This window comes from Cnephaeus nilssonii (genome assembly GCF_951640355.1).
Source record: "Cnephaeus nilssonii genome assembly, chromosome: 11".
Lineage (NCBI taxonomy): Eukaryota > Metazoa > Chordata > Mammalia > Chiroptera > Vespertilionidae > Cnephaeus > Cnephaeus nilssonii.
In genome coordinates, this window is record NC_137082.1 from 10,160,205 (window position 1) to 10,180,269 (window position 20,065).

At 49.2% G+C, this 20,065-nt stretch overlaps 1 protein-coding gene across 2 annotated transcripts in view; it reads left to right on the top strand.

The window, feature by feature from the left end:
• The window catches only part of ZFP64 (ZFP64 zinc finger protein), an 85,563-nt gene that overhangs the window by 51,979 nt on the left and 13,519 nt on the right, over positions 1 to 20,065 (top strand). The window contains exons 1-3 of one of the 2 annotated variants that reach the window (XM_079784390.1): positions 9,041 to 9,426; positions 14,693 to 14,842; positions 15,062 to 15,124. In XM_079784390.1, the coding sequence (XP_079640516.1) occupies positions 9,303 to 9,426; positions 14,693 to 14,842; positions 15,062 to 15,124 (337 nt within the window). In that variant the 5' untranslated portion in view covers positions 9,041 to 9,302. Of the gene's footprint in view, positions 1 to 9,040; positions 9,427 to 14,692; positions 14,843 to 15,061; positions 15,125 to 20,065 lie in introns of those variants that run through there. The other variant, XM_079784389.1, reaches the window with a different exon arrangement.

Sequence of the window (20,065 nt, forward strand, 5' to 3'; positions counted from 1 at the left end):
TGGGCAATCAGGCCAGCAAAGGAGGGCAGTTAGGGGTGACCAGGCCAGCAGGAGAGGGCAGTTGAGAGCAACCAGGCCAGCAGGGGAGGGCAGTTGGGGGGGACCAGGCCAGTAGGGGAGGGCAGTTGGGGGGGACCAGGCCAGTAGGGGAGGGCATTTGGGGGTGACCAGGCCAGCAGGGGAGGGCAGTTTGGGGTGACCAAGCCAGCAGGGGAGGGTAGTTAGGGGTGACCAGACCGGCAGGGGAGAGCAGTTGGGGGCAACCGGGCCTGCAGGGGAGGGCAGTTGGGGGTACTCAGGCCGACAGGGGAGGGCAGTTAGGGGTGACCTGGCCAGCAAGGGAGGGCAGTTGGGGGCGATCGGGCTGGCAGGGGAGCAGTTAGGCATCGATCTGGCTGGCAGGGGAGTGGTTAGGGGGTGACCAGGCTAGCAGGCAGAAGTGATTAGGGGCAATCAGGCAGGCAGGCAGGCAGGCGAGCGGTTGGGAGCCAGCAGTCCTGGATTGTGAGAGGAATGTCCTAAACCAGCAGTCAGACATCCCCCGAGGGGTCCCAGATTGGAGAAGGTGCAGGCTGGGCTGAGGGACATCCCCCCCCTCCAGTGCACAAATTTCATGCACCGGGCCTCTAGTTATATTATAAAATGGTTTTAAAAGTTATTATAGTGTAAGGATAGTAGGTAGATGACTGCCAATAATAATAACCAATATCCTTGATTATTTACTGTTTGTCACTCCCTTTTACATATAGTCTGCTTTAATACTCATAAAAACTATTTGATAGACAGAAGAGCCAATTCTGTAGAGACAGAAAGCAAATCAATAGTTTTCTAGGGCTGGGGAAAATGGAGAGTGATAATAGGTAGTGTCTTTTAGGGTGATAAAAATATTCTAAAACTGTGATGGTTGCACAACTCTGAACTACTGAAAGTGATTATGTTGTACAGTGAGAGGGTGAATTGTATGGTGTGTGATCATATCTCATTACATTTGTTTGTTTGTTTTTTTAAAAAAAGAAAAACCATTTTAGGTAGGTAGGATTATTATCCTCATTTTACAGATGAGAAAACTGAGGCTCAAGGAGGTTAAAAGCGGGTTCAAAAGTACACGTCTGTGAAGAACTGGGGCTCAGTGAGATAATACACATAAAACATCTTCTAAAATAGTACTTAGCTCATGGAGAACATTTGTGAATGTTCACTTTTTTCATTGTCATTACTACCACCACCACCATTATTACCCTTCATTGCTTCTCGGGTAAGGAGAGGTAAAGTAACCTTCCAAACCAGCCTAGGATTGGCCTCTGGATGTGTCTGAGGTTTAATAGGGAAAGAGGGGAACGGAGAAATAGAAATGGTTTAATCATATCCTGCTTGCCTCTACCTTCCACCTACCTCCTTCACCTTATCTCCAGCATTCCACCCACCTACAGTGAGACTGCGGTTGCTAAGGCGCGCCATCACTTTACCTCCTGGTCTCAGCACAAACTATTCCCTCTGCCTGGAAGCCCCCTCACCTCACTTTTTTGCCTGCCCAAGACCTACACATCTGGGGTTATGAATCTGCCTCTTGCAGGAAGCTTTGCCTGACCACTGTGTGAACCTTTATCGCACTGTCTTGTTCACTTATTTTTCCTCATGATTATTATGTGACTCCCTTGAAGGTTTGCTGTTGCATTCCTAGATGTTAGCATGATGCCTCACACTCAGATAGAACCCAATTAATGTTTGTTAAACAAATGAATGGCTCTGGAACAAACGCTCATAGAGGATGTCAGAGTCAGGGAAACTGTGGCATGAGACATGGAAAACGATGATAGGTCTGGGTGATCTCAATGTTGCTTGAAAGGGATCGAAACCTCATTTTTCTCAGGAGTAGGTGAAACAACTCACCGCCTCAGGCTGCCACCCTGTCCCAGGTCTAGAATCTGCAAATTCCTATGCTTAGACGACATTCCTTTACAGTTCAGGAGCTTACAAACCTGGAGGAGCCAGCAGGCGAATGGGAGGCTGTTTAATTTCTCTGTGAATAAAGGCCCTGATCCTCTTTGTTGCCCACACAGTAGCTGCTTCCAGGGTGTCATTTCTTCATTTCAGATTCGGGAGAGGGACTGGGGGTAGAAGCAGAAAGGAAAGAGAAGGAGGAAGCGAAGATTTGTATCTGGTTATTCACATTTTCAACTAAGACTGTGCCCTAGTGGCTTTTAAACTAGTGCTTTTTTTTTTTTCCTTCATTTTAAATGATATATGCGGGTGGGAATGTAAGTTGATAGAGCCACATTGGAAGATACTTAGGCATCTCCTAGGGAAGTTGAACGGGAGCATATGGTGGGATCCAGCTATTCCTCCCCCACACTGTGCTTCCAAGCGACCACACAGGAGAATCACCAGGGGAGCTTGTTAAAATGCAGATTCTGACCCCGGTGTGTCTCAGGCTATAACGTGGGCACAGGTCACCTGGGAACCCTGTGAAGAAGCAGCTTTTAATGGTAAAGAGAAGCTTCCCTCCATGAGTCAGGGAACCTGAGCGAGGATGTTTACAGCTACGTTACTCATAATGACCAGATTGGACACCGCCCATTGGCAGTGACAGTGCAGACCGAATGTGGTCTATGCCTGCAATGGACGTCACGCGAGAGTGAGAATGAATGAGCTACAGCTGCCTGCAGCAACCTGTTTAGTCTCACCGACTGAAAGAAGTGGAGGCAAGTTACTCGTACAGTTCAAACGGTGGCCAGACTCAGCAACGCCTTATGTGGGTGGCAAAACTACTTTTAAATCATACGCAAAATTAGAAATAGTGGAACAAGGTGGCAGAAGGAAGGAGAAGCTCATGGATGGGAACATGTGAAGGGTTTCCTTGGTACAAAGAAGGTTCTAGATCTAACATTGGTGGTTACATGAGTGTTAGTTTTATTCCTTAAATTGCACATTAATGTTTTATACGCTCTTGTATGTGTGCCAAATTTTATTTTTTTCAAAATTTTAAAACTTGAAAGTTGCAGAAAGGTATGTATCTATGTAGCAAGATGTCAGTCACTCAGACAATCACGTCACTAATATTGCTGCCCTGTCCTCAGGGATAATTCCTTGGTCTCCTCCGCATTCACGTCTCTGTGTGTGTGTGTGTGTGTGTGTGTGTGTGTGTGTGTACAGGGTATGGCAAAAGTAGGTTTACAGTTGTTCATATAGAAAATAATACAATAACTAATATAAAAATAAACTCTGTTTTGCCTGACTGGTTTGGCTCAGTAGATAGAGCATCAGTCTGCGGACTGAGGGGTCCCGGGTTCAATTCCGGTCAAGGGCATGTACCTTGGTTGCGGACACATCCCCAGTGGGGGATGTGCAGGAGTCAGCTAATCGATGTTTCTCTCTCATCGATGTTTCTAACTCTCTATCCCTCTCCATTCCTCTCTGTAAAAAATCAATAAAATATATATATTTTTAAAAAGAATAAACTCTGTTTTGCATACTCACAACTGTAAACCTAATTTTGCCAAACCCTATATATATTAAATTTTATATAGAGAGATGCTGTTAGATCTTTATGTATTTACATACATATATCTACATACACACAGCAGCATAATTTGTGTTATTTGAACATTTGAAGACTTATATATCTTGAAGAATATTCCCTATCAAAGCACACAGAAATATATTATTCTTTTTTATGGTCATAGAGAATTTATTCCATTGTATGGAGCAATCACAATTTAATTATTTATTACTTTTTAACTATAGTCTGTGAATACATTCATTTTTTAAAGGAAGTATTACTGTATTATGAATCCACAGAAAATTTAGGTTCCTCAATCCTTCTGCCCTCCCCCTCAAAGCTGCTTCCCTGCCCCTACCTTGCTTAACACATAGCCAGTGTGTTGCCTTCCAATACCTTTTTATCCTGGATTTTCTTGTTGCAGTATTGGAAGTATATGTCGGTTTGAATGTGTGTATATCTGAGGGAACTTGTTTTATTTTTTTCAGTGCAGTAGATCTGGGACTTGAGCCAGGCTTGTATACAAGAAATCTGGCTGGTTACTTGTATTTGCTGCCTGGTATTCTACGGTGTGGATAACCCTCACTTTAATCGAACCACTGCCCTATGATTGGGCATTTAGTTTGTGTCTCAATTTTTTTGGGCTGTGGCAACGATGTCACAACAAACATCCTCGGACACACTCCTCTGTGCGCATGCGAAGATGTTTCTCTGGAGAAGACTAGATGGAAAGGAGAATTAATTGCTAGATCATTGGCGGGGCACATTTAACATTTTATTGCCAAATTGCCCTCCAAAGTGACTACAAACATTCACGCTCCTGCTAGCAATGCATTAGGAAACCAATTACCCTGCTCTCCTGCTAGCAGTAGATGCTATCAGCCTTCTCAATATTTATTGATCTGGTAGGTAGAAGAAAAAAAAAAGAGGAATTCCTTGCTACTTAATATTCACTCCTTGTAATTAGTGAGGCTAAACCCCCCTTGCACGATTGCTACCCAAAATCCACATTAAACAAGATCTCCAGGTCGTTCTTCTTCCCATTCAGGTCTGAGCAGCACGGAAATCAGAATCCGATTCTTAACAAGGTCCCCAGGTGATCTGTGCCCGTTACTCTCTGAGACACCGGAGTCAGAATCTGCATTTTAACAAGGTCCCCAGGTGATCTGTGCCCGTTACTCTCTGAGACACACCCGAGTCAGAATCTGCATTTTAGCAAGGTCCTGGCTGATTCTCATGATGTACGTGTGAGAGTGCAGGGTGGGGCAGGAATAGCGGGATCACAGCATATGCTCACCTTTACTTATATGTGTTTAGTCTTTTTATTCAGGCAGGATATAGAACAGTATTTCAGTTTATTTTAACTTGCATGTCTTTAATCACAAGTGACCTTAGACATTTTTTAGTTTTTTTTACAAGCCAGGTTTTCCTTTCTGGGAACCAGTTAGTCAGTGAATCTCGTTGCTTTGCTTGAAACACACCAAAGCTGGTCTCCTTGGAGCCTTTGCTGTTGTGTTCTCTCCCAGGATGCCATCTTCCTGGTTCTTCCCATGGCTTTAGCTCTAACGGCCCCTTCTAGCCCAACTCAGATTCCCCACCACCTCCACCCAGTGATTCTCCGTCACCATCCCATTTCTTCTTGACCGTAGCACCCATTGTTATCCGAAATGACCTTATGCATGACTTCATTCATTCATTCTTCATTCCTTCCTTCTCTGACTGCCCTGCTGGTCTTGTTGGTCTTGCATATCACTCTGTATCCAACACCTGCAACAGACCAGGAAGTCATGTGGGTCAAAACATTGTTAGCAGATGAACAAATAAATTAATTCCTGGCCGATGAAGAAATAAGGTTAGCTTCTGTCTAGATGTCCACCCCATTCAGGAATCACTTGTACCTGGATCGTTCAATCCTGTATCCATAGTGGAGAACTGTAGTGGTGATGACAGAAGTCAAATGAGGTGGCTTAGGGGACCACGAGCCAGGCGAGGTGAGCGCACCCCCAGGAGGCCTAGGACGGTCAGGGAGATCATGGTAATTTATTTTTAATCTATTGCTCTTGAAAAAAAAGGCAATTACTTGAGCAATGTTAAGTGAGTAGTATTAAATTCCTCACTTATATATTGGAACTGGTATGCAAAGCATGGGAAACACTTCAGAAGGGCTGAGTAATGTCAACACGGGCTTGTTTGCGTCCAATTAATTTCCATGTAAAATAATATCTGTGCCTAGTCAATTGGAAGCACCAGTTCTAGATAAGTGTTAGCTATTATTACAGGTAACTGTAAGCTTACTCTATGGTTGTAAATAATAAAGAACACATAGAGAGTACTGCCTCTGTACTGTACATTGCTCTGTGTACTGTACACACATGAGTCTGTCCTCACAACCACCCGTTATCGCATTGCCATGTTATTGATGAGAAAGTGGGGCACACAGCGACAGAGCCAGGATTCTCCTCTGGCGGCTCCACGGTGCCCTTACCATTCCATGCCACTGCCTCCGGGTCTTCACGGTACTCTGCAAAGAGGTGTGGGTGACCAGGAGAACCTTTGTCTAGTTCAGAGGTGCCCCATCCTCTCTTGGCAAAATACTTAGAGTTGTCAGAATTACAGATAGTCTCCATTTTTCTTTTATGAAGTGACAAGTGTTGAAAATTTATTAACTTTCTCCATGAAGAAAGGAGACTACTTAACCACTTAAAAAAAATTCAGGGTAAAGGTGATATATAAAGAATGAGAAAGTAACTAGTTTGCAAGAGGAACATCCTATGGAGAAAGTATTTTGAAATGCGCATTTGGCCTTGATCCCCTTGTTAAGCGATTCTGTTACTGAAAACCATGAAAAATTATGACATAAACACCTTCATCTGAGTGGTTAAACTTAGCAACAGAATTTCTAATCTGTTTAAGTATCTTCCGTGGGTTGGAAATCCACTTCAAGATATGGAGATGCACCTGCTTCAGTTGAATTTGCAAAAGCCCCGGATGGTTAGCAGGGAAGGTGAGCATGTACAAGCAGGATTTATTTTTAAATGACTAGTCAATTTGTATACTTGATAAATGGAATGGAAAGAGCAGAACAACTTATTCAGCATAGCCAATCATACCTGGATTTCATTTAGATTTCTATATCCTGTGTTATAGTTTTTTTTCAGTTTTTCAATTATGACCCTTGAAATCAAACCGTTAAACCCAAACACAGCAGTCAACTTAACTTAGCACAACTTTGAATGCATGTAGTGTAAAATATTTAAAAAGTGCCTTCGAAAAATGAAACAGATGTAATCAGTTGCTGTCATTATATTTGTGGAAAACATCAGTAATTTTGTTTTTCTTGAAACACTGCACGCAGGGAAAATGCAGGCTCACAGTGAACTATCACTGTGTGTGAGTCTGACGGGCAAAAATGAAGAGAGGATGTGGCCCCACAGTATCTCTTGCCCTGCAGGGCAGGTATCAATCAGTGCCATTATCTCCTGGTCACCTACCATCCAACCTACGGGGACACTCCCGTAAGAAACTAGGGCACTTTTTAGAAAGATCCTAGATCAGAGTCAACACGGCACACATGGCAAAGGCCAGGAAACAATCCACGTGCCCACCCGCAGGAGAGCAGACGGATGAACTCGGGTATGTTCGCACCATGGAAGATTACACACTAGTTAAAACGGACAAATGCCAGTCACAGCGATTTAGATGATCTTAGTAATCTACTAAGTGTGGGGAAAATAATTCCTGGAAGATTACATACCCTTTATATGAAGTTTCTTTTAAAATTAAAATGGTATATATTTTTAAGAATACTTGTAGGTGCAAAAAAAAACACTTGCTATAAAGAAAAAGGAATGAATATGTAGGATTTAGATTGATGGCTATTAGAGGAGAGAGAAGGAGAAGGTGGATGAGATGTAGGTTATGGTTAAGGGCTTAGTTTTGGGTGGTGGGTCCCCTGGTGTTTATGATGTCATAATAAGCCAAGGAACTAACAAGCAACCGAATACAGGCCAGGGATGGATCAGTACTGACAAGGTGTCCCGTAGCAAGGACGGACTGATCCAGTTGGGTGCCCTTGAGCTGAAGAGTGCAGCGAGCTCAGGCAGGCAAACACACAGGCACATGGCTCCAGCAGGACCAGGGTGTCAGATGTCACCCATCCTCCATGCTGGGTGCCCTTCCCCTTCAGCTTCCCCAGAGGCAGTGACCACTGTCCCCAGTGTACCCAGTGTCCTTCTGCAACATTCCAAACGGAGACCCTGGCATTACGTTTTCACATGGCATTTGTTTTCAAATGGCATTACGTTTATGTGTATATACATCCCAAAGAAATCTTTAAAATTGCTTTAATTTTTTGTTTGTTTTACCTCGAGTACTTCATCTCGCGTTACACAAACATCCTAGAATCAATTCACAACTTGAAAACAGGAAGGTTGAGGAAAAGAGCTCGGTTTGGGGGAAATATAAAAATGCTCTTCTCGCAGGCGGTCCCCTAGGGTTTGTCAACGGTGGTAACCTCACAGCAGGCGGTTTACCGGACGCGGAGAAACCCCACGGGGCCCGCACTCGCCACAGCGGAACCCCCCGCGCCCCCGCCCGCGGAGGTGTGGGGAATACGGGTGCCCAGACCACTCCCGGATTCGGAGCTGAACCTGGGTCTTTTCAACTCGGGCTCCACGTGATTATCAGGTCCCGGCAAGCTCGGGGCACAGCCCCGCCTTCAGTAACAACTCCACCTGGGAACAAGTCAACACCTGGGATGTCGGCGGCTTTCTTGCTCCCAATAGGATGTCGTTCACCTGGTGCAAGGAGGGGTCTCTTCCAACCCGCCCCCCCAACACCCCTCGGGTCTCATCAAGGTCCCAGCCAGTCTGAGCACGAACGCCAATTAGACAGACACACACACACACACACACACACACCCTCCCCACCCCCACCCCCGAGGACCACGCCTCAGTTGCCTGCTGGGCGGGGCCCAAAGGCTTCTCGGGTGTGTGGCTTCTCGGGTGTGTGGCGCTGGACCCGCGCGGCGCTGCGCAAACACGGATTCCCGGGCTCCGCCGCCTGGAGCCAAAACTTTCGGAATCTGTATTTTTAATCGGCTTCTCCAGGAGCAGTGGTTCACCCTGCAGTTGGAGACACTCTGGCCTCATTTAAATTTTAAATTCGAGTATACAGCCAAGGTTGAGAGCCGCGAGTGGAAGTCGTGCCGTAACGCCCGCTCAGAACAGCCTGGGGAGCGTTAACCACCGCCGCAGCGTCCAGGCCAATTCAGTCCGGATCTGGAAGCGCCGCCAGGGCCTCACCCGGGAGCTCGTTAGGAATCCAAAAGCGCAGGCCCCAGCCCAGCCCCACCGAGTCAGAATCTGCATTTTAACGAGCTCCCCGGTGGTTCCTGCGCACGTTCGAGTTGGAGGCGAGTGGCGCTTCTGAAATTTTAATGGGCTCACGAATCACCTGGGAGCTTGTTAAGATGCAGACGCGGCTTCTCCAACTTTAATGTGCGTGCGAACCACCTGGGAGCTCGTTACAATGCAGATTCTGGTGCAGCGGGCCGGGGCGGAGCCCGAGAGTCTGCATTTCTCAGGAGCTGCGGGGGGTGCGGCCTGCGAGGCGCGGACCGCGCTCCCGGGACCCCGCGGCCTTGGCCCCGGGCCAATCAGCCGTCAGGACTCGGGATAAATCGCCCGGCTCCGCCGAGGAGCGGGATCGCGGGACCTGCGCGCTCAGCCGAGGGGTGTGACTTCCCTACTCCGCGACCTGGCGGTGGGAAGTAGGCCGCTCGCGGGCGCCGGGTCGTCACGCCATGTCGCGGCGCAAGCAGGCGAAGCCGCAGCAGCTGGCCCGCGCGGAGCCGGAGCCGGAGCCGGAGCCGGAGCCCGCGCGCCGGGAGGTGGCGGAGGTGGCGCGCGAGGCGGCCGGGGAGTCGGGTGAGTAGCGTTGCGGTCGCCCCGCCAGGGGGCTGGATGCCGTTCCTCGGGTGTTTCCGGGCCCGCGCGCGGGCGAGGTTCCGCCACCGGGCGTGGAAGACGGGCTGAAGCTTCCAACTTGTCCCGGGGCTCGGGCGGCGGCGCCCCGGCCCCTCCCCCACCGGGTAAATTTCCCTCCGTGAATTCCTGTGTCTGCGCGGACTGTGAGCGCCGGTGCATCGCCGGGCACGCCGCAGGGATGCCCTGGGACCCCTTCCGGGGCTGCCTTCGGGGTGTCGGAACGCGGGTCCCCGAGCCCTCTGGCGGGGCTGCGCGCCTGGAAAACGGGCACTGAGCCCCGCGCGCAGAGCGACCTTCTGGAGGATGGAGAAATGTCTGCAAATGTCTGAGCTTAGGGGGTACCCGGGCTTAGAGCTGGAGGGGGACACAGCAGCGAACCAGGCGGACGGAATTCCGGCTCCGCTGGAGCTTGTGGCCCGTGCGGAGGACAGAGCTGGCCCGGGCGCCGGAGCCCGGAGCGCAAAGTGGTTAGGGGTGCGCTTTGGGGGCGGGGGTGTGCGCTGTGGGGGGAACGCCAGAAAAGCACTGGAGGGAGGGGTGGGCCCGGGGACAGGGGCGCTTTCACACGCGTTGTCCGGACCGGCCGCGGAGTGAACAGCTGAAGGGTGTGCGGGAGCGAGCCGTGGCGATGCCCGGGGGAAGCGCATTCCAGGCGGAGGGAACCGCAGGTTCAGAGGGGAGGGCTCGGCGGCTGGAACCTGCGGCGGGTCAGACGAGGTCCGAGGGGTGACGGGGGCGCCGAGGACTCCTTGAGGTTGTGCCTTACACCCTGGAGAAGTGGAGCCGCTAGGGAGAGGGGGTGTCGGGTGGGCGGTGCCACCGTCGGACTTGCCGGGCTCACCTCGGGGGCCCCGTAGCCGGTGGAGCCCCGGCGAAGCGGAAAGACCCGCGGCTCCCCCAACACCGCGGGGCGGTAGTTCTCACCCTGGGGCCCCTGGAGCCACCAATTCTAAAGCGCCTTCGGGGTAGGGAGCTTTGCCAGCCGGTCAGATTCTTCTGGCCACTCTCAGGTACCCCACCCCTTGGAATGTCGGGGGGAGGGGTGGGGGGAGGTCGGGGAATCTGCATTTCTAAAGCGCTTCCGCTTCTGATTATCTTGCACTCAGACACTGATTGAGACGAAGTAACCTCGCCTCCCTCCTCTTTGCCTCTCCTCCTCCTCCCTCCTCTTTCCTCCCCATCCCGCCCGTGGCTAGCTGATACCTTTTTCTTAGGAAGGAAGTGGAGTGGAGTTTTAACTGCACTGTCTTTTCCCTTCCTGCGTTCTTCTGGACGGGGGATCTCGATCGAGTCCCTTATCCGGGAAGGCTCAGACCCCCAGCAGCGCTTAAAAAAAAAAACCAAACCCTCTCCCCAGGGCGTGGCGGAGGGGAAAAAACCTTAACCAAGCCACTCCTAAATTAATAGCTTGTATTTGGAACTAAAGCTTGGCTGCATGAATTGCCGTCACCAAAATACCATAACTACTTCTATGTCCAAGGCCTTGAACGGGGACAGGTAGCTGGACAAGGGCGGTCTTTCTGGGGTGGGGACCAGGCCTCCTACTGGTCCTCATGAAAGGACTTGGGGATGTTGAATCTTTAGGGGGGGAGCGATTATTGAAGACTTCCTGAATTACCCCAGGCTGTTTTTCAAAGTTCTTGCTACCGGCTACTTTTTCTGTGTACCAGCAGCGCGGGCCCTGGGGTGGGCCTGTGTTCTGTACCCTGCAGTACTGGGGTGCCCCCATGGGCAGGGCATAATCAGAATTACGCCCCAAACACGCCTCAACACCAGCCACCGCTGCAGAGAAAAAGCAGCCTTACTGCTGATGGGGTTTTTCGCCTGTATTTTACATCTGTGGTGCTGGGCTGGGGGCTTGCCTTTCTTTTTAAGTTAGGCCACTCTTGCAAATAAATCGCTTTGCAACCAAAGTAACATTTGGAGGAAGTATAATGGAGCCGGTCAGTTGGTAGACTTGAGGCACCACCAGTGAAAGAAGGAAGTAACGGGCAGGAAAACAACCTTACAAAGTAACATCAGCAGTTTCTCAAAGGGTGAAAAAAGGCCCACTGTGCTCACCGAGGTTCTAACTGCCAAACGTTTGCGGGCGCGGGGGCGCGCCCCCCCCCCTTCCGTCAAGCAGAAGGTCTCTGCTCCCGCTGTAACTTTCCCAGGAGAGCGAGGGGCCCTTGGGTGTCTAAAGGTGAAGGAAGTCTCTCGTGGCCCTTGACAGCTGTTGGGCACAGTTTTCCGATAACCAGAACTCATCCATCTCTCTTCTGCCTATTTTGAAGTTTGCATTGCACAATGCATTTCCCTCTCCAAGAATCTGGTAGTGCGCATATGTACACACCAATGAATAATGCCAATAATGTTTACACTGTGCTCACTTATGGACAAGGTTCTTTTATGGATGCTAAGTTTCATAATCTTCATGTAACCCTGTAAGTTAGGGGCTAAATCCCCATTTTGCTGATGTGGCAACTGAGGAACAGCCAAGTTGAGTAACTTACCTAGGGTCACACAGGTAATAGAGGATAGAATTGGAATTGGAAACTTACTAGCTGGCTTCCCAGTCAGATCCCTCTCACTTAGATTTCAGCTTTTCAGTCTAACTCTGTCTGGGGGGTTAAAACACTCAAGAGTTTGATGGGTTTCTTTTTAAAGGGGGAATTGCTAAGTAGTACAGGTTTGGTTACCTGTGAGGGGCATCCTGATGAGCTTCAGAGATGGCAAGTGTGGGTTCTAGTCGGCTGAAAACTTCTAGCCCTGTGATCTTGAGCATCTCCTCAGAGTCATTTTTCATCCTCCCCGGGCAGATGTTCTCAAAGTGTGGTTCCCCAGACCAGCCGCATCAGCAGGGAACTTGTTAGAAAAATCACCGGCCCCGCTGCAGACCTCCTGAATCAGGAACTCTAGAGGTATGGAGCCAAGACACCTGTGTCTTAACAAGCCCTCCAGGTGATTCTGATGCACTTGTGTTAGGCAAGCGAGGGCGTGGAGTTGTGCTTCTCTGATTGTAGCGTGCAGAGCAAGCATGTCAAACTCGTGGCCCGCGGGCTGCATGCCTTGTTTATTTGGCCCGTGTTCGCCTTTGAGTTTGACATGCTTGGTGCAGAGGAATCGCCTGGGGCTCTTGTGGAAGTGCAGGTTGCCTCTGTAGGTGGGACGGAGTCTGGGGTGGGGTGGGGCCTGAGATTCTGCATTTCTAACGAGCTCCCATGATGCTGATGTTAGTGCTCTGTGGCCCATCCTTTGAATAGCAGAGGTTTAGAGTAGTAAGACAGTCACTTGGGGAAGGCTTTAAAATGCAGGCTCCTGGGGATCTGCCCTAACACCCCTGCCCTCTAGGGCCGTGGTCGGCAAACTGCGGCTCGCGGGCCACATGCGGCTCTTTGGCCCCTTGAGTGTGGCTCTCCCACAAAATACCACGGCCTGGGCGAGTCTATGTTGAAGAAGTGGCGTTAGAAGAAGTTTAAGTTTAAAAAAATTGGCTCTCAAAAGAAATTTCAATCGTTGTACCATTGCTATTTGGCTCTGTTGACTAATGAGTTTGCTGGCCACTGCTCTAGGGCATTACATTTAACCCACAATGCAGGTGATGCTGATCCAGGTATGGGGACCGTCTTGCGCTTTGTACAGCGTTCAGCAATATCCCTGGCCTTAACCTGCTAGATGCCACTATCCCCACATGATCCTGACAATTAAAAACGTCCCCAGTCATTGCCAAAAGTTCCCTGGGGGCAAAACGAACCCCAGTGAAGAGCCACAGGATTGGGTCACCTGTTCAGACCCTGTTAAGGGGCCTCCCACAGTCCTTTCTAAGCGTGTTACTCAGACAGGCTGGGCCCCGTACTGAGAACTTACATTGCTATCTCTTAACCCTGAGACAGGTCAGCGATTCCTTTTTACAGGCGAGTCAACTGTGGCTCAGAAAGGTTAAGTAAGGTGCCAATGGGCACACAGCTAGTTTCATGGCTAAGCAAACCCTGTACCTAGAGCCGAAGCCCTCACCAATGTGCTGCACAGCCTCTCGTGTCAGAGAAGGTTTACCTTGATAGACCCTCAAGGAAAATGGAATCAGCCTTCTGTGCTGGGGTAAACCAAAAGCCTCAGACCGTGGCCTCTAACTCATAAATTAGTCGAGATCTTTTTCCTTAAAGACTTCAGACAGGGCTCGCACGTCTGTAGGAGGGAGTACTTAATCATTGTTATGGAATATTTTTAAACTGTGTATTTAAATTGAGCCATATGAAATTGTCATCCGATCACTTGGGCCCATGAAAACGAGGATTGCACATGACTCAACCTTACTGAAAATAGAATGACACAGTGAGGTCCCTGGTACCCATAGCTGGGCTTCACCAGGTAATGACAGGTGGCCGGCCTTGTTTCTTCCGTACAGCTGTTCCCCTTCCCTGGGGGTGTTTTAAAGTGAATCAGACATATATGCAATTTATGAATATTCCTCTCTAAACTGTGAGAATGTTGTTAGTAAAAGTCTAATTTTATCTTCCCACTTTAAAAATAAAAACCCTTCTCAAGCTTTTAGTTGGGTTCAGCTTCCCACCATCTTCAGTGGTTTTACAGTCTGTTGAAATCGGAATCAAAATCCTGGTATTACAGACCATCATCAAGTCTTAGTCTCTGGCTCCCCCCTTCTTTCATGTCATCTCCTGAAACACCTGCATTTCGTCCTGGAGCGCGGTGGTACTCGAGGTGTGGTCTGTGACCTGTACTGCTGTTGAGGCAAACAAGTTCGGAAATGGGACATAAGCATTTAAAAATAGCCTGGCATTGCCACGACATCCAGCTTTCTGTTCTGTCCATCATAACTCCTGGCCTTTGGTTCTTGTCTTACTTCCCTTTTCTCATAATTTGTGTCCATTACCTTTTATAAAATTGTGGCCTGTGATGGATCGGACATTCTCTTACAAAGGAGGCCGTTGAGAGGCGCTTTTGCCAAGTTAAACAGCCCGCATCTGGCCATCGCATCCCATGATGCTGTGTTCTTTTGTCCCCTATATATCCTGGAAACCGGTCATTAGCAGAAGATGACTTTGCTAAGGCCAGAATGCATGTGACTTTCAGGTTTTCAGGTTTTGTGTGTGTTTTTGAGAAGTGGTGAAGGGAGGTGGAGTAAGCCCGCGCCTGCTCTATTATAAGACTTACCATGGTGCTAATATTTGAGAAATTAAGGAACACCTTTTGGTCTCCATTTCAGCTTCAGAACTAGATAATGATGCCCCCAAACCAACTTGCCCCTCCTCCGACAGCAGCGACACCCAGAAAGCCCCTGTCGTGGCTCCTCCCTCCGAGTCAAAGCAACAAACGGCGACCCTCGGAGAGAGGACATTCAACTGCTGCTACCCAGGTAAAGGGTAACCTGGGGCACCGGAGCCCCTGGGGCGCTGTCCAGCGCTGCGGGAACTCGCTCGCTGAGCACTGAGTGCATCCCTGCGCTTCTCTTGCGCATGCGCAGCAGGGGCATCCTCTGTGGGTCCTGAGCATCGCTGCTCAGCGTGTGCCTCACCGGAACTCCAGTTCATAGTAGATTTCTTTTCCAGGTTATATTTTTTTCTTTGTCTTCTAGGTTGCCACTTCAAAACTGTTCACGGCATGAAAGATTTGGACCGCCACCTACGAATCCATACGGGTAGGTGTCCATTCATTTGCTCAGAATTTTAGTGTTAAAAACAAACAACAGCACACAAGGAAAGGGATAAGAATTAAGTGCTAGGTATATAGGGGTGAGCAGGATGGATAAGGTCTCTGCCTCATGAAACTCAGTCCAGTGGGACGGGCTGTGACCTAAAAAGTAACAAATAGGCCAAAATGTTAGCTAACAGGAATAAGGGAAAAGTGCTCAGGAACCTATGTTAGAGGGATGTGATCTAGCTGCAGAGGCTTGGGAGGAGCAAAATTGTGTATGAGGTGTACGTGAACTTGAACACAGATTCTCCAGCCCTAGTCAAGCCTTCACAGTATTGCAGGTCCAGTCAGTATCTCAGTTATAACCTAATTAGAGGCCCAGTGCACGAACTTCATGAGGGAGGGGGGTCCCTCAGCCCAGCCTGCACCCTCTCACAATTTGGGACCCCTCGGGGGACATCCGACTGCCAGTTTAGGCCCAATCCCGGCAGTCGGACATCCCTCTCGCAATCCGGGACCACTGGCTCCTTAACCGCTTGCCTACCTGCCTGCCTGATCGCCCCTAACCATTTACCTGCCTGATCACCTCTAACTGCTCACCTGCCTACCTGATCACCCCTAACCACTCTGCCTGATCGCCCCTAACTGCTTCTGCCTCAGCCCCCGCCGCGGCTTCATGACGTCTGGAAGGTCATTCGACTGTCTGATCTAATTAGCATATTATGCTTCTATTATTATAAATGAGAAAAACCTTAGCCAGAACTAATCAGCTAGCCTGCTCAGAAATTTACTGAGATAATGTTTGCTGTTGTTTTTAAATGGGCATGTGATGAAGTTGGACAGGTTGGCATAGTAATCTTACCTAATAAAAGAGAAACATGCAAATTGACCGTACCTTCGCTACACCCACAGCCAATCAGAGCGAATATGCAAATTAACCCAAAGAAAGATGGCAGTTAATTTGCACATGCAGGCGCAGAGCGGAGTGAAGCCTGCTATGAGGGGAAGGGGGGCGGTGGAGGGAGCTACTAGAGTGGTGCTCCGGACAGAAGCGAGGATGTGCCAGCTCCAGGTGGCCCAGGAGCGGGGACTTGCCGGCTCCCAGGAGGCCGGGGAGCGGGGACTTGACGGTTCCAGGCAGCCGGGGAGCGGGGACTTGCCGGCTCCGGGCAGCCGGGGAGCGGGGACTTGCCGGCTCCCGGGCAGCTGGGAGTGAAGCCAGGGGGCTATTCTTGCACGAATATCATGCAATGGGCCTCTAGTCTTAGATAAGAGCAGTAAGGTTGCTTCTTAAAGGTGCCTTCCGAGGTGCCACCAGCTGCTAAGAACACAGAAATAAGATGCTGGAGTGAAAGAATTCCCTGATCTACATCAGGGCCTGCACGTCTTGGCCCGTAGGCCCGGGCAGCCTGCTGGCATGCCCCTTGTGCCCCTACCTTTGTGGCTGCTCTGGCCCTGCAGTGGCATCACTGAGTAGTTACTGGAGAAATGGGGTGGTACACAAAGCCTGAGGTATTGGCTGTCTGGCTCTGCCAACCTTCGTAGTGTAGACCCTCTACCAGGTAGTGTGAGTTAGGATACTGGTCTGTTTGCTCTTACAGAACCAAGCTAAGTGGCTTAAACATTATCAGGTTTATTTCTCTCAGAAGCAAGAGAACCACAGCTGTTAGACCGGCTTTGTCATCCTTAACATAGCGCTTCACCTCCGGTCCAGATTCCGTACCCCGTGGAAAACAAGTGGAGGGGGAGGGCTCACAGCCTCCCTCACCGGCCGTGCTCCAGAAGCAGCAAACCTTGTGGCCAGTGGGGGATGAGCAGACCTAGGCCTGCTCAGGCATCGAGGCGGGGAGGGGACTGGGAATGGTTTCAGGAAGGGCAGCCACATACCCAGTGAAACGCTGCAGCACCAGGAGTAGGACAGCTTTCTGGACAGCCGGCACTGTGCTGTGGAAATAGGAATGAAGGGTCGCTCTTTCCCGGGAAGGGTAGACCATGAGAGGCCTCTTAGTGAAAGGAATGGATGATCCTCATCTTGAAAGACAAGGCTGCGGGATGACGAGGTCAGTAAGAGCATGCAACGTGCAGGAGCCATTGGAGCAAAGCTGAGAACCCTCCGGTGACTGAAGTGAAGGAAACAGTGGAGCCGCTGTTCTCAGCAGTGGCTGTGCTGCTGCCATCTAGTGGGTGGGGGCAAAAGTGCTGTCCGAATCCTGCCTGCACTGGACAGGCCCTGTTATCAGGCCCCAAACGCTAGGGTGGACCTAGAAAGAGAGGCTGCGGCTGGGTTAATAGTGTTTCATTGGAGTCACGCAGAGCATGATGGGGGTACAGGAAGTCCCGGCAAGGCTCTGTCCTTGGCGGTACTCTGAGTCAGGCGTGCAGATGTGGTGCAGATGGATTGCTCCTTAATAAATGTATCCTTGGGCTCCTTCTCTGGGTCCAAGGCAACTGCTCCAGTTGTCGGATTCTCTTACCCAGTGGAAAGTAGGAGACGGCCTGGGGTCTCACAGCACCTCTCTCAGGGCATGAGCCAGGAGTAGTGTCCCTCGTGGTTAGTGGAATAGTGAGATCCAGCTGATGGTGACTTAGAAACAACGCATTTCTGTCCTGCAACGCAGCCCAAGCTCAGTGTGGTGGCTGGCCCTCTGGCTTCAGGGACTCCGGCTCTTATTTTGTTGGTTTGACATCCCAAGGATGTTCCTCTCACAGGCATGGTCTTTACTGCCACCTTAAAGACACATCCTAGCCTGGCCGGTGTGGCTCAGCGGTTGAGCCTCAACCTAAGAACCAGGAGGTCATGGTTCGATTCCCGGTCAGGGCACATGCCCAGGTTGTGGGTTCGATCCCCAGTGTGGGGTGTGCAGGAGGCAGCCAGTTGATGATTCTTTCTCATCATTGATGTTTGTATCGCTCTCTTCCCTCTCTCTTCCTCTCTGACATCAATAAAAATATATTTGAAAAAAAAGACAAATGCTAGAAGCTACACACATCACTTGGATTAATGAAGTCTTGAATCCGTGTGGCCAAGTGCCCGGCTGCGAAGAGAACAGTCTCTTCACCAAGAAAAAGGAGAACTGACATGCAGGCTAGAGGTGTGTCGGGCCCAGCCCGGGTGGGAAGCATCTGTAGGTGATCATTTAAGTCTTGAGCCCCATCTTTGCCAAATAGGTAGGACAGTGGTTCTTAAACTTCTATTTTGAGATCCTTTTACATTTAGAAACTAAAGCCTCCCCCCACCCCCCAAAAAAGTTTTTGTTTTATCTATAGTTGTGGCATTAGCAATCTGAAACTTTAAAATATTTATTCATTTAAAAATAACAGAAAACCCATTCTACATTAACATACCAAAAAGTAGCATTGTTTATGCCTTCGCAAATCTCTTATGTCTGGCTTCGTAGTCGGCTGGGTCCTCAGCTGTTTCTGTGTACAGTCCATTGTCATGTGTTGTTTTGGTTGAAGCATATGAAGAAAACCTGGCCTCACTTACAGGGCGGGCAAGAGGAAGTGTACGATTGTGAGCACACAAAATACAGAGCTCATTCTTGTATCATTATGTATTAATTATTGCATTTTTTATACGAACAACTGTAAACCTACTTTTGCCCCACCCTGAATGTGATTGGAAATGGAGGGGTATGTTGATAGCCTTTGCAGATAATTATTTTCCTTTAACACTAATCCACAACACAATAAATGGTAGCTTCTGAAAGATTCGTGGCTAAGTGGAATCTGCAACCGCATATCCACAGACTTTTCAAACTGTTACGTTAAAATCCAGTGATCTGAATGCTTTTCCCCAAGCTTGATTGTTGACATGCCATGCATTGGTCGTTGGGAAAACACTGGCTTACCAACTTAATGTAATTCCTCCAAATGTTGACTCATTTCATTCCAGCACAGGGAAAAATCACTTCTGTTAATATTACCAATCTCGTTTTGAAAATCTAAGAACCAGGAAGCTGCAAGCCCAGAGTAGCGGATCTGTGTTCTGAAATCCTAACTTCCCTTTTTGGAGCATTCTTGAATGTTATCATTGTGGTATTGGTCACTGTCCTTGAAGTGACAGGCTCACGTAGCTCATTGGGCCAAATACCAGATCTGAAAACAACACACAAAGAAAGCCATAGTTTGTCAGTTGTTTCAAATCACAACGGTGCGGCCTGGATAAAGTTTGCAAGTGCTTGTCAGACAGCCGTGTATTGTGGTTTGCAGCAGCAGCGACTTCTACATCCTACATCCCGTTTCATCACACAGGGTGTTAAAGAGGCTTATTCAGGGGAGAGATTTAATCAGATGGTTTCAACTGCTGGAAAGGATATTATTCCTAAGAGTGAAGCTGGCTCTGGCTTCCCGGGAAGGGGTCGTGGGGGGAGGCAGGGAGGCAGCTGTGAAGGCTGTCGGGACAGCAGGGAGAGCTCAGGTGTCAGCAGACCAGCCCCTATCACTCCTCCTCAGTGACAATGCCAGCGATGAAAAAGGCAAAGCGTGTCGGAGGAGGGGTATGAAAATACTTTGACCACAGACTCAACCAGATAAGTGTCGAGGACCCCTGGGTACTCCCAGACTGTCCTTCGAGGGCCGTGGAGGTTGAGTGTGACAGGCAAATACAGGAGTGGCTAAGGACAGGCATCTGTGCGCCTAGCATGCAGGCTTGCTGAGGGCTTATTTGGGGAGTGTTGGGAAGTCAGGCCTTGAACTTGGATTGAGTCTTTCTTTTTATTACATTTATTCTAAAGTCATGTTGGGGTATATGTATGTGTATGTATATGCGTTTATACCTTAAATGCGAGTCTGTCTTGGATGGAAAGAAAAACTAAATTTTCAAATAGACAATTGAAACAGAGTGAGGAGTGAGAGGGAGGAGGAACAAGGTAGAAAATGCTTCATTTCTATTTTTTCCCCAGTAAAATCTTAAGCAAGAAAATACAGAAAAGTCAATGTAAAC